This window comes from Thermothielavioides terrestris, chromosome 3 (assembly GCF_000226115.1).
Source record: "Thermothielavioides terrestris NRRL 8126 chromosome 3, complete sequence".
Lineage (NCBI taxonomy): Eukaryota > Fungi > Ascomycota > Sordariomycetes > Sordariales > Chaetomiaceae > Thermothielavioides > Thermothielavioides terrestris.
In genome coordinates, this window is record NC_016459.1 from 1244089 (window position 1) to 1258173 (window position 14085).

At 58.8% G+C, this 14085-nt stretch overlaps 2 protein-coding genes across 2 annotated transcripts; both read left to right on the forward strand.

Moving 5' to 3' along the window:
- The first annotated feature begins 1286 nt into the window (after nt 1–1286).
- Nucleotides 1287–4984, forward strand: THITE_2116592 (uncharacterized protein). Its single transcript, XM_003653984.1, has 5 exons — nt 1287–1609; nt 1676–1895; nt 1965–2140; nt 2196–4699; nt 4762–4984. Exons 1-5 carry the CDS (start codon nt 1397–1399, stop codon nt 4967–4969), a joined length of 3321 nt encoding a protein of 1106 aa, XP_003654032.1. The 5' UTR covers nt 1287–1396; the 3' UTR covers nt 4970–4984.
- A 2066-nt stretch (nt 4985–7050) lies between these two features.
- Nucleotides 7051–10248, forward strand: THITE_2049533 (uncharacterized protein; the record flags this gene model as incomplete). Its single annotated transcript, XM_003653985.1, has 2 exons — nt 7051–9810; nt 9907–10248. 2 exons carry the CDS (start codon nt 7051–7053, stop codon nt 10246–10248), a joined length of 3102 nt encoding a protein of 1033 aa, XP_003654033.1.
- Between the last annotated feature and the right edge of the window lie 3837 nt (nt 10249–14085).

The following is a 14085-nucleotide window of genomic DNA, read 5'->3' on the forward strand; positions in this document are numbered from 1 at the left end:
ACGCCCGGAGCTCACTCAAGCAATGCGGGGTTCTCCAGCTACACTAACTGCTGTGCTCTCCGGATTCCACAGTAAGCTCCAGATGCCCAGCCGCCCGTGTCGGGGCACGGCGCACATTGCCCAGCTGCACGGAAATTCGCGGATGGGCGAAAAGCACGGAGTACGGAAACAGGACGCCTCATCGAGGCCACATACACTACAAGTGCTTGATCCGATGTGCAGCGCCACCAACCACCGTAAGCATGACCATCGCGATGGAAGGTTGCGCCTGAACCGTCCTGGAGCTGGAGTTCAGAACACGCACAAGCAAGACCACGCCAGGAGCAATCAACAGGGATGATCACATGAATGGAGGATCTGCCCCGCTGTCATCCGTTTGTGTGTGTATTCTGTATCCGTACCTGAGTTGTTGCGTCGTGTATTCCGTACTTCCGTATTCCTGACGGATCACACAATCACTTTCGGTCTCTCGCTCCCGTTTATACCATGGCCAAGGGGAAGGAGAACAAGCACATCAATCTGTTGCTGCACCTGCTGAGAAGTAGACCTACGCAGTACACGCAAAATAAAATCTAAAGCCAATGTGTTGCTCTAATGTAGCCTTGGAAGCTGATAAGGTACCCGACTTCCGGATTTGCAGGGTCCATCTTGGGCTGCCCGTACCTTACACTCCGGACTACGAAATACGTCGTACTTTTCAAACACGCTCCGTTCTTGGGCGCGCGAATATACTGTGAACAGACCGTCTGTCCCGTTGGCCCCCCTCCCAGTTCAATGGAACAGATTTCAAACTCCTAGGCACGAATCAGGTGCACTCTCTGGTCCCTGGATGATCAACCGCGGACTTACAGGCAGACGCGTTAGGAGCTGTGCGCGTCACGAGCAGCTGCCCGAGAGCCTCCCTTCTGCCGGAAGGGTCGTCGGTACTGTGCGGAGCCTGCCCCTCCCCCACCGAAGGTGCTGCTGCTTGGCTCCCCCATCGCCAATCAAAAAAAGTTTCGCTCCCCTCCTTCCACGCATCAGAAACCCCCCTCCTCCAACTCGTGTTCCCTGCCTCAACACGCCGCCGGAATCATTTTTTGTCTCGCGACTCTCAACCACCAACGCGTCTTCTGTCGTGGACGCCTCTCCGGCCTGGTTGCCACCGTGCCCTTCTGCGATTTCTTGGGCTTTAGCTTGACCTGTCGCTCCGTAGCGTCGGTGCTGCCCGACGCGCTCAACCCCACCAGGGCCAGGTTTGGCCTCGGGTAGCAAGGGCTGACAAGCCAACTCTCCGACAAGGCAGCGACAGCTTGGCACGCCATCTTCGGTGCGCGCTGAAAGGCACGCCTCTGGCAGCGGCAACTCTCCGGGTCGAAGAACATCCCACTCTACATCCCCCCCTTTCCCAACCGCGATGTCGGCGGCCAAGTCGCCCTCGGGCGCGACGTCGCTCTTGCCTGCCGAGGTCAACGGCCAGCTGGCTCAGCTGCTTCAGCAGCTCCAGTCCGCGGACAACAACATCCGCTCCCAGGCTGAAGATGTCCTCCAGAACCAATGGACCAGCCAGCGGCCCGAGTGGCTCTTGATGGGTCTGGCCGAACAAATCGCAAATTCCACCGATCCAAATGTACGTTAGGCCGCGTTCGCTGGGTTACGCGTCGCCTGCGCTGATGCTGACCATTCCGTCCACCAGATGCGCTCCTTTGCGGCGCTCATCTTCCGCCGGATAGCGTCCAAGACTCGAAAGATCGGCAACTCGGACAACGTCGATATGTTTATTTCCCTCGACAAGGAACACGGAACCGTCATTCGTGGAAAACTTCTGGAAACCCTGGTGACGGAGAGCGATAAGACCGTGCGGAACAGGATTAGCGATGCCGTTGCCGAGCTCGCCAGACAATACTACGACAACAGTGCGTGCCCCAAAGTGGCGAGCCCGCCTGCCGTCTCCCAGCCGGATGCTAACAGTCACATTCCCGCAGACGACTCGTGGCCAGAGCTTCTCCAGGCTCTCTTTAGCCTCAGTCAGGCCCCAGATGCTCTCAAGCGAGAGACCGCATTCCGCGTCTTCACGACGACGCCGGGTATCATTGAGAAGCAACACGAAGATGCGGTTGCCCAGGCGTTCGCGCAAGCCTTCAAGGACGACTCGGTCGCGGTAGGAAACGTCGTCTCGGGGCTTCGGGTTCTTTCCGTTGCTGACTGGATGCAAGGTTCGTCTCGCTGCCATGGAGGCCTTTGCAGCCTTCTTCCGCAGCCTGAGCAAGAAAAACCAAACCAAGTATCACGTCCTTCTTCCCGAAGTCCTCAACATCCTGCCGCCCATCAAGGACTCGCAAGACTCGGAGGATCTCAGCAAGGCCCTCGTAGCTCTTATCGACCTCGCCGAAGGAGCCCCGCGGATGTTCAAGCAGGTCTTCAACGTTCTCGTCCAATTCTGTATCTCAGTCATCCAGGACAAGGAGCTGAGCGATCTGTGCCGGCAAAATGCGCTGGAGCTCATGGCGACGTTTGCCGATTATGCGCCGTCCATGTGCAAAAAGGACCCTAACTACACGAACGACATGGTCACCCAGTGCCTCAGCTTGATGACCGACTTGGGCGAAGACGACGATGATGCAGCTGAATGGCTTGCCGCGGATGACCTCGATGACCCTGAGAGCGACCAGAACCACGTTGCCGGCGAACATTGCATGGATCGTCTCGCCAACAAGCTGGGCGGTATGGTCATCCTCCAGCCAACATTCAACTGGCTTCCGCGGATGCTGTCCTCTCCCGCCTGGAGGGACCGTCATGCTGCTCTTATGGCCATCTCGGCCATCTCCGAAGGTTGTCGGGACCAGATGATCGGCGAACTGAAGCAAGTTCTCGAGCTGGTTGTCCCCGCCTTGAAGGATCCCCACCCGCGTGTCCGTTGGGCCGGCTGCAACGCACTCGGTCAGATGAGCACGGACTTCGCGCCGACAATGCAGAAAGAGTACTACGATACCATCCTCTCGGCGATTGTCCCCGTTCTCGACTCTCCGGAGGCCCGGGTCAAGTCCCACGCCGCCGCCGCTCTGGTCAATTTCTGCGAGGAGGCCGATAAGAGCGTGCTCGAACCCTACCTCGACGGGCTGTTGAGCGCCCTCTATCAGCTGCTCCAAAGCGACAAGAGATACGTCCAAGAGCAAGCGCTCTCCACGATTGCTACTATCGCCGACGCCGCAGAGCAAGCTTTCGCCCGGTATTACGACACGCTGATGCCCCTTCTCGTCAGCGTCCTGGGACGCGAGAACGATAAGGAGTATCGGTTGCTCCGGGCAAAGGCGATGGAGTGCGCGACCCTGATCGCGCTTGCGGTCGGTGCTCCCCGCCTCGGCGGGGATGCCACAATGCTCGTCCAGCTCTTGGCAAACATCCAAGATAACGTCCAGGATCCGGACGACCCGCAGGCCCAGTATCTCATGCACTGCTGGGGCAGAATGTGTCGCGTCATGGGCAAGGCTTTCCTCCCGTACCTGCCCAAGGTCATGCCGCCGCTACTGGAACTGGCGAGCGCCAAGGCCGACATTCAGCTCCTTGATGACGACGAGCAGATCGAGAAGTTCCAGCAAGAAGACGGCTGGGAACTGGTGCCGCTGCGTGGCAAGACCATCGGCATCAAGACCAGCTCCATGGACGACAAGCACATGGCCATTGAGCTTCTCGTCGTTTACGCCCAAGTGCTCGAAGAAGACTTCGCGCCGCACGCAGACGAGATTATGGAGAAGATTGCCCTCCCCGGCCTCGCGTTCTTCTTCCACGACCCAGTTCGGTTTGTGTCGGCCAAGCTTGTCCCTCAGCTCCTCAGCTGCGTCAAGAAGGCGTACGGGCCTCAGTCGGAGCAGCTGGCTAGCCTGTGGAACAAGACGGTCGACAAGCTTCTCGAGGTCCTGACTGCGGAACCAGCCGTGGACACGCTCGCAGAGATGTACCAGTGCTTCTACGAGTCGGTCGAGGTCATAGCGAGGCCCTGCCTCACCGACGCGCACCTGGGCCGGTTCATCGAGGCGGTCAACTCGACTCTGGAAGACTACAAAGACCGTGTCGCGCAGCGCGAGGAGGAGCGGCGGGGCGTCGCGGCGGAGGATGCCGAGGATGAGCAGGAAGAGATTCTCATGGCCATCGAGGATGATCAGACACTGCTCTCCGACATGAACAAGGCCTTCCATTGTGTTTTCAAGTACCACGGTGCCAATTTCCTCCGTCACTGGGAGCACCTGCTCCCAACCTACCAAGGTTTCCTGAAATCGGAAGACCCGACGCAGCGGCAGTGGGGACTGTGCATCATGGACGACGTCCTCGAGTACTGCGGCCCCCAGAGCAGCCAGTACGCCAACTACATCACGCAACCACTGATACAGGGCTGCCAGGACCCGTCGCCCGCCATTCGCCAGGCCGCAGCTTATGGCATTGGTGTGGCGGCTCGGCACGGCGGCGACGCTTGGTCGGCATTCCTCTGGGGCGCCGTCCCGTTCCTGTTCGAGGTAATGCGGGTTCCTGATGCACGCAACGAAGACAACGTGTACGCGACGGAAAACGCATGCGCGGCCATTGCCAAGATCCTGCATTTCAACTCGTCGGCCGTCGCCCAGCCTGACCAGGTCATTGCGGAATGGATCAACACGCTGCCCGTCACCAATGATGAGGAGGCGGCGCCGTACGCATACCTGTACCTGGCGGAACTCATCTCGAAGTAAGGACTGTGTGGCATTGTGCAAGTCGCAACGCAGACAAGCTGACATGGCGTCTTTCTAGGCAACACCCTGCGGTCATGTCACGGGCGCCGCAGATATTCGTGTATGTTGCGCAGGCTCTCGAAGCCGAGGCGCTGAGCGGCCAGAACGCCGCGCGCGTTGTGGCAGCTACGAAGCTGCTAGTAGAAGGCACCGGCACGGACGTCTCGCCGCTGCTGCAACAATTCTCCCCGGAGTCGCAGAACGTCATCCGATCGCACTTTCTCTAGGATTAGGATCAATGTACCGGAAGAGGATTTCAGCACGGGGTCCAAGCACAATCGGTGGGTCGTAGGATATGGACAGCCATCCAACAAATGAAGTGGCGGGCATACTTGGAGACGACGGATGGGACTGGTAGCCGGGGTGTTACTGGCTGATACGAGGGAGAGCGGAGGCGTACTCTGTTTATGAGAGAGGGAATTGATACCATGCTTGTTGCTTTCCCCGTCGCAGCAGCCCAGGCGCTGCCGCGTAATCAACCGCCTGACGGCGTGGTTGCTGTTAGCTTGTCGCAGACTACCTGGTAGTACTGCAGGGAGAAAAGCGAAAATAGTCACAGAACAGTTACATGTCAAGAAAACATTGACTTCGATCAGCGAGCCATGTGCTGCGGTGGCTATCCTCTAATAGCGACGATGGATGGCGGGATTAGGGGTCGAAGGCCTCGGTCAGGTGAGCACCCCTGGAGCTGATGACGTTGTAGGTACTGTAAGCAATTGGTTAGGCAGATAACACAAGTACGTGCTGTACGTAATACTGTAGTTCAGGTAGCAGGAATTTGCTTTGGTATGCGCTCCAGATCAGAGTGGGCTGTGTGGTATGATGCTTGAGCTGTGATTCCCTCTGTTCACCAGCATCCATGGCATGTGAAAATCGGCCATTGTTGCCCCGCTCCCCGTCTCTCGTTGCCGTGGGACGAGGCGGGGCGTTGGTTGTGTGCGTGGAGAATTGACGTCAAACCCCGTCCCGATAAGATAAGGGGCGCAAGTGGAGCCGACCCCAGTAAAATGACTAACAGGTTCAGTAGAATGACTACACAGCTGCACACTTTGGCAGGGAGGGCCTGTGCGCCACCACCAAAATTTGGTAGCGCGTATCACCGCGCAACCCCACAGTGATAGGACAAAAAGTACCTTGGTACCGGACTGCAACCGCGACAGCGACCACCGCAAAGCAACCCTCGATTGCTCGCCTAATACTAGGTCAAACTGCAAAAGAAAACCGTCAGCTTGAAGCTCTTTGACAGGGCTTCAACTTGATATACTAACATTTGCGATGCGCATGTCCTGTAGGCGCCTAGGCGTTGATTAGACTGACCATTCTCTCACTTGGTGTATAGTTACATTCTACTGAACCTGTCTAGTCATTTTACTGGGGTCGAAGTGATCCCCTGATTCCCATTCATTTAAAGAATGCCATTTTCTGAGATTGGCAGGATATCTGAGTGCATCCACCCGCCATTGTACCACGCAACAACCGCTAGCTATCGGATTTGCTGCGCTACGCTTTACCTCTGCCGTCCAAGCCGTGTCACTCAGAGCCACGGCGATAAATATTCGCGTTTGTTGTGTCTGGTGTATGTTTTAGCGGGGCGAGACCCTTCCATTACACAAGTGTTATGTTGCGGAATGCGGGGCAGTGAGCTGCTTGCCCCGCTCCAACAGCAGCGTCGTTCACGAGCATCATCAAGCAAACAGATCCGTATCGAGCAGCAAGCCGGCAACGACGAGGGAAGGCAGCGAGGAAAAATAAGGAGGTGAGAATTGGTTCCCACATGCTTGCAACCCTGCAACTACTCAATGGCCCTGGCCCAATTCATCCCAATAGTTACCTCCATTATTTCACTGTAGGCGCATTACCGTGTGACACCAATTCCGGCCACCAGCAGTCGGTTGGCCAAACACGGCCACAGGCTCGTTTCTTTCCCGCAGCATCTGGACTAACTGGGTAAAGAAGTAGACACGCATTCACCGTCCAACCGGGCTTTCCATCCACTTCTCCGGAATCGAGGATTCGGACATCTGGGGCCTTGGCCGCCCCCAGCGATTTGATCTCGTCCGTTGTTCCTCCCATCTCCTGGCCCCGCCTATGCGCAACCGCGAGACGAAGGAGACGAAACATCGCGCCGACTCGTCCTCGGTACAATGATCGCCTTTTTGCGGTCCTTCCGTCCTTCCCCATGCTGAAGCGCCCGCGGCGTTGATATTCTCAACACACTCTCGCCACCAGCGAAACCCCCAATGCTGTGAAGATGAACAACTACTACTCCCCCCCTCCGTCCCCGGACGAGGTGCGTCGGCGGTTTGCGATGCAGCAGAACGGACAGCAGGGCCAGGGACAGGCCATCGGAGTGGCCAACGCGGCAGAACTCGGCGGGCTGGGCCATGCGAGCTCCCTGACCGCCATGGAAGGCGTGTCGCTGGGTGGCGTTGAGCCTCGGAACACCCCCGACTTTCAGCGGCGGCGGAGCGTCCCGCACCTGTTTCCAGGCGCGCTCGCCCCACAGGGCGGCGACCGGCGCATGTCGCTGGTGGACTTCGGCAACCCTAGCAATGCAGTTCCGGATTATCAGCTTGGAAACATGCCAGGGCTCGGCGGTCTCGAGGGAACTGCTTCACCATACGCGCAGCAGGGTCTGATCACGATGCCTGACCCGCAGGTCTATGGAACTCTTGCGCCCGAATCCACGGGAATCGCCGCCTTCCCGAACCTGGATATGGCTTCAATGTCCGCGAATACCGGCCATCCGAATCTCTACAACTCGCCAGACCTCCGGTCCCAGTATCCGCCCCCCACCCTGAACCCTGCCGGCCCGGACCTTGTCATGGACATGGGCTTGGGCAACGTAGTCATGAATGTTCCGAACGACACCCGGATGGCTGACTTTGGGTTTGGGGGGAGCGGCGACATGATGGGAGTCGGCCATGTTTTCGACGGTCTGCCGGTACCCCAGGAGCCCCCCAACCTGATCCCGAATCCAGACTTGAGCCAGTTCCAAACCGACATGCCGCCTCCCGAACTGCGGGAAACGTCGGTTCCCGCGTCCTTTCACTCTCCCGCAGCATCGACTACAGGCTCCCAGGCGATGTCTCATTCAAGCGGCGGCCGGTCGAGTATCCCCGCCGGGACGCCGAGCTCGACCGCAGCCACCACGGGCGGGCTCACCGCCCGGCAAGAGTCTCAGAAAGACGTCTACTCCAAGAGCGGCTTCGACATGCTCCGAGCCCTGTACTACGTCGCAACACGGAAGAACCCCACCGTCGAGATTGGCGCCGTCGACATGTCGTGTTCGTTTATCGTATGCGACCTGACTCTCAACGACTGTCCCATCATCTACGCGTCGGATAACTTCCAGAATCTGACGGGTTATAACCGGCACGAAATCGTCGGGAAGAACTGCCGCTTCTTGCAGAGTCCGGACGGCGTGGTTGAGGCCGGCTCGAGGCGCGAATTTGTGGCCAACGACGCCGTGTTCAAGCTGAAGAACGCCCTTGCGGAAGGGAGGGAGATCCAGCAGAGTTTGATCAACTACCGCAAAGGTGGCAAGCCGTTTTTGAATCTGCTAACCCTTATCCCAATCCCCTGGGATAACGACAAGATGAAGTACTGCATCGGCTTCCAGATCGACCTGGTCGAGTGCCCTGACGCCATCTCCGGGCAGGAAAGCGGGGCTATGCAGGTCGACTACCGCCACGATGACATCGGCCAGTATTTCTTCTCGCCGCCGAGCTCGACGCATTGGGAACCAAAAAGCGGGCAATCCCTGAGTGTCGACGAGGTCTCGACCCTGCTTGAGCAGTTGAACCCAAGAGCGCCCGCTTCGGAGTGGCACAAACAGTCCTGGGACAAGATGCTGCTGGAAAACGCCGACGACGTCGTCCACGTGCTGTCACTCAAGGGCTTGTTCATCTATCTCTCTCCGGCCTGCAAAAAGATCCTTGAGTACGACACGACCGACCTCGTCGGCGCCTCGCTCGCCTCCGTGTGCCACCCCTCCGACATCGTGCCCGTGACGCGCGAGCTCAAGGATGCCCAGCCCGGCGCTACCGTCGACTTCGCCTTCCGCATCCGCCGCAAGCACTCAGGCTACACCTGGTTCGAGAGCCGGGGCACCCTGTTCAGCGAGCCGGCCAAGGCCCGCAAGTACATGATCCTCGTCGGACGCAAGCGCCCCGTCTTCTCGCTCCGCCGCCGCTGCCTGGACGCCTTTGGCGGCGGCGTCGGCGTCGGCGACGGCGAGTTCTGGTCCAAGATGTCCACCTCCGGCATGTTCCTGTGCGTCTCGTCCGCCGTGCTGCCGCTGCTGGGCCTGCAGCCCGCCGATCTGGAGGGCACGAGCATGCAGGAGCTGCTGCGCAGGGAGTCGCGCGCCGAGTTCGGCCGCACGGTCGAGAAGGCGCGCAAGGGCGCCGTCGTCGGCTTCCGCCACGAACTCACGCACCGCCGGGGCCAGCTGGTGCCGGCGTATACCGTGTTTTACCCCGGCGATGCGCCGACGCCGGGCCAGAAGCCGAGTTTCTTGATCGCGCAGACCAAGGTGGCGAAGGGCGCCGCGAGGGTCATCGCGGGCGGGAGCAAACTCGCTGGGGGTACTGCTCCAGCCGCTGCCGCTGCTGCTGTGGCGCCGGCGCCGGCGCCGTCGCCGTTTGAGGATCTGCCGAGTGGTGTGGTGTTGGGACACCAGAAGCAGTTGGTCTCGCCAGCGGTGGCAGCGGCCGGGAGGGAGGAAGAGGACGACGACGACATCTTTGTCGAGCTGAAGACCACGCGCTGCACGTCGTGGCAGTTTGAGCTGCGCCAGATGGAGAAGGTCAACCGGCTGCTGGCGGAGGAGGTCACGCAGCTGATGGCGGGCAAGAAGAAGCGGAAGCGGAGAAGAGGGCCCGGGTTGGCTGGCGGCGGCGGCGGCGGCGGTGCTGGTTCTGGTTCTACTAGTAATGGCGTCAGTCCGAGTACCCTCCTGCATGGCTGCGCGATGTGCCATACGAAGGACACGCCCGAGTGGAGGAGGGGACCGAGCGGGAACCGGGACCTGTGTAACTCGTGCGGCTTGCGCTTTGCAAAGCAGGTTTGTTATTCCCCCCCGCTTCTTGCTTCCCCATCAACAACATCCCCTCCCGGCAGAATCGTTGGTTGCTAACGCGGGGGGCTGACCCGAAAGCAGCAGGCGGGCAAGGTCTCGCCGCGGACCGGCGCGTCCCGCGCCTCCTCGGGCGATGATCCTGGCCACCCTTCCCCTTACCACCACCACCCGGCCAGCAGTTTGCGGGCCGGCACCAGCTCGGCCGGCTCCAATTCGCCCGTGGAAGTGTCGCCGCTGCGGCGCGAGGTCTCGGCGGACGAGCTCAGCGCCGGGTCGGCCGGCGCGGGCACGGGGAGCGTGGAGCGAGCCAGCCTGGGCGAGCTGAGCAGTGCCGGCGGCAGCGTCAGCGGCAGCGCCGGCGGCTTGGAGATGGGCTCCATTCCGGAGGAGCAGCCCCCGCGCGCGGGAGGCATGAGCGAGTGAGTGAGTGAGTGAGTGAGTGACGGGAGGTTGGCCCGCCGCTTGCCCTTGCCGTGGGCTAAGGTGGATGGATGGGTCGGCGGGTTGGATAGACCGCCCACGCTGCGTCCCACCCCTCCCCCCCTCCAATCATCATTCTTGCTTCTGAGAAACCTCCGTGCCAGCGTTTGAAGGGCCCGTTGGTTCTGAGGATATCCGGCGTCAACGACAGTATTGAAAACATCGGCAACCGCGTCAGCGAACGGTAATTACTTCAAAAGAAACTGGGTTTGGACAGAGTTTGTATGGCGGGGGTCCGTCTTGACTAGTCTATGAGGTTGTGTTGTTGGTTTTTGCCTCGTTTATTTCTTTATTTATTTATTTTTTTTTTATTTTTTTATTTTTTTATTTTTTTTTTATTTTTATTTTTTTTTTTTTTTTTTCAGACTGGCCGCTGGTTCGGGCACGTTTGTATACCTTCTGGGGCTATGTTTGTAATGTGCTGGCGGGAATTGCTAAAAGGAAGCGCAAGCAACTGGGACATTAATGAATGGGATGGTTGGGCTTTTGGGAGGCGGATATCCTCGGTTTCAGGGTGCGTACGATACTTATCTCAGTAGGCTGGTTTGGGTTCGGTTTCTGCTGTGCCATGTTTTTCTTGGTACCTTGAGGAAGAGATCTCGACCTCACCTCTAATTTGTACCTCTAATTTGGATGGCAAAGATTTTGGGTGGGGTTGAATTGTTCTGGCGGAGGGAGTGGGTTGCGGTTTTGTTGCCTTGTGTCGGTCGAGTGTGTCAGACAGGATCATTGGGTGATGAGAAAATGAGAGTGTGAAGCGAGTTGATTGACTCGGGAGGGAGTTGTCTTGTTGTCCCGGCCAAGGTCTTGTTCAGCTCCTCCCTCGCCTTACACCCGGTGTCATTCATTACCCAGCACGCTGCAGTCGTGCCCCGTCGTCCGGCAAGAATATCCCCATCATGTCGAACTTGCTTCAGCGCCCTGATACCACCGCGGTTCCTGTCTGGATGTCAGTTGGCTCCGTTGCCACCCTGTGTATGGTCCGCCCTCCAGTCGGGATTCAACACCACAACACGGCTTGCGGGGTTACAGATGCATCATCACGAAGGGGTATATCCAACGAAGCCGACGCGACACAAAACGAACCCGCCGAAAAAGACGCGCTAGTTTTAGTTAAGGTCATGTTGGATGTTCGGTTCATCTGAAGGCGATCTGTTTGACCGACCCGCCAGTTTGGAAAGACAGGGGTCGCATGAAACTGTTTGGCACAGACGGCGGCACGCAGACGGAAAGGAGAGGACTTTCCCATTCTGGGCTCAGGGGGTGCGCCGCAGGAACCGACGAACTAACTGCACGCCTTGCGGCCTCGAAGGATCGCGGGCCTGCATGTGACAGGACTCTTTTTGGGCCTTCTTCAAGGTCGACCAACGAGCTCGTACTGGCTGTTCCGGTACCGGCTTATGTGTCTTGTGTCTTCGAGACGGTTTGCGTTGACGTTGTGATAGCAGCACCAGATTCAAGCCTCAGCAGGCTGCTCTCGTGTAGCCACTGTGTAAGACCGCTAATTCATCATGCATACTGCGTGGTGAACTGCGGTGAGCTCCGCGGCTCACGAATGGCACAGACAGCATGTCTGCAACTTTGCATCCCCAATCGGATACCGACGACAACCAAGGGTTCCGATCCGACATCGTCTCTCGCATCGTGAAATGTTGGCGAGTGTGGGCAGGTCAGGATTCGACACTACGTCACGGCTGATTGGCCGTGCGCTTGCAGCCAGGCAGCAGAATTCCGCTGTGAGCTTGAATCCTACCTCATCTTACATGAATGGGGGTGCGGGCCTGCGGCATGCACCGAGAGTCCCGACTCCCGGGAGAGGTCGGGCCAAGCCCTGTGCCCTGTCGCCCACCGTTGCTGCTGGTACAGTACTGTGTACATACAGGGTTGGGAGGGTTCGCTTGGGGAGGGTTGTGATCGTGGGTGCCAGCAGGGGTGATGGCCCGAGTACACTATGTACACAACGGAGGAGGGGACGTGACGAAGGTACGGAATACTGCCGTTCATTGTTGCCACTTGCGGGGGGGGGGGGGGGGGGGGGGGGGGTTCCCACCGCCGGGGGAGCATCCTTTAGCCAGACGGGAGGGGTCCAGGGATCGGGCAGAGTCCATCGCCCAATCCCCAGGCCTCGAAAGTTGTTGCCTGTTCCTGAAAGAGCCCCATCGATTGCCGCTCGAGTGGGACCCAGATCTGGCCGCGGGCCGAACTCGACTCGACTCCATCCCTGGACGCTCGTGGTCCCCCGGGCTGCCGTGAAGCTGAGCCTCGAAGCAGTGAGAACCCCCCTTTACCACAGTAGCGGCTTGAGCAGCAACACTACCACGTTACGCCGGACCCGACCGGCGCGGTTGTCATCCCGGACGGTGACCACACGGGACAGGGGACTGATCATTAATCAAAGTGTATGTATACTACATGATAACAGCTTGGATACCGCTCTCGAAACATACACAGTACTGCGTCTTGTTCCTGGCCGGTCCCTCGCCATGGGCGGCATGCTCTGATCGAGACCGCCAACGTTACTCTCAAGGTGTTCTACGCAGTGTTGTCCATCACATGTTCGCAGCACCCGCCATGCTTCCGCTGCAACGTCAGCCAGGAACAAGAACAGGAGTACACTACACAGTAGTAGGGACCGGGAGCGGCCGAAGGATTTGCCAGGCGGTCCGTTGGAGCGCCAGCACCGCTCCTGGATCCAGTCCATCGTGCACAGCACAACATTCCTGTGCCACCACGGGGCCTCACTCACCACTACACCACCGCCATTCGAACTCGCCCTTACCACCGAGGCCGAGCTGGACCTTGCCAGGGGACCTTACCCCCGAGCGGACCGAGGGCACAGCACTTAGTCTACTGGGGTACACTATGTACAAAACAGGGACCCGGAGATCGTCTTGACCCCAGATCCAGATCGGATGACCCGCTCCATGATTCGCCGTTTTACGAATGAAGTTGTTCCCCTGTTGGTCGTGATCGTGGTTGGAAAACATCTTCCTGCAGGGACTGTCTTAGAGATGGCCGCAGAAGCAAACATGACTACCCCCCTGAAATCATGCAGCGGCATCTGATGACCGGGTGGCATAGTGGGATCGATGGAAAGAGCTGTAGATACTCGAGTGCTCAGTAGGTACTCGCCACCGAACGGTTGGTCGACTGGAATGATACGCTTCTGTTGTTATGGTGTCCAGTAAGAGAGCAGGTTACCGCCGCAGGGCACGCAGCTCTCAGCCGTCACCATTTCCCAGCAGGGTGGTACATTCACAGCATGCACCTTGCCTGTCTCTCATCTCGTCCGAGCCAAGGGGCTAAACATTCGAATGTCGCTGCCTAACTTCAGGGGCAGACACACTACGCGCCCGAACAGCCGTATGTGCTGTGCATACCGCATATCACCGTAGCACGGGCCCGGGCTCAGCCCGAGTAAGGGTCAGCAGGCCGTTGGGCAGCGGCAGTTCTTTGCCGAGGAAGCCTCTGTCTGGTCTGGAGGCGGTTGTGTGGAACAACGTGACAGCCACTGTCACTGTTGCAGCAACAGCGGCATTGGGTCGGCACCTTTCCGGTCCTGTCCTGCTCTGACCCTCGCGCCGTGAGAGACGCTGACCGCCGGACGCCCCTCTCTTCCCCCCGTCTCCCATGCCCACTGTAAGGTGGCATGCTCAAGAGGCAACCCAAAAATCTGGCAGCCTAAAGACGGAGATTGGCCTCACCCACTTCAGAAATGACGAGAAATCAGCCGCAGAGAAGCAGCGAAGCGAACGCAACGCCAGCGTAGCACTTGACCGC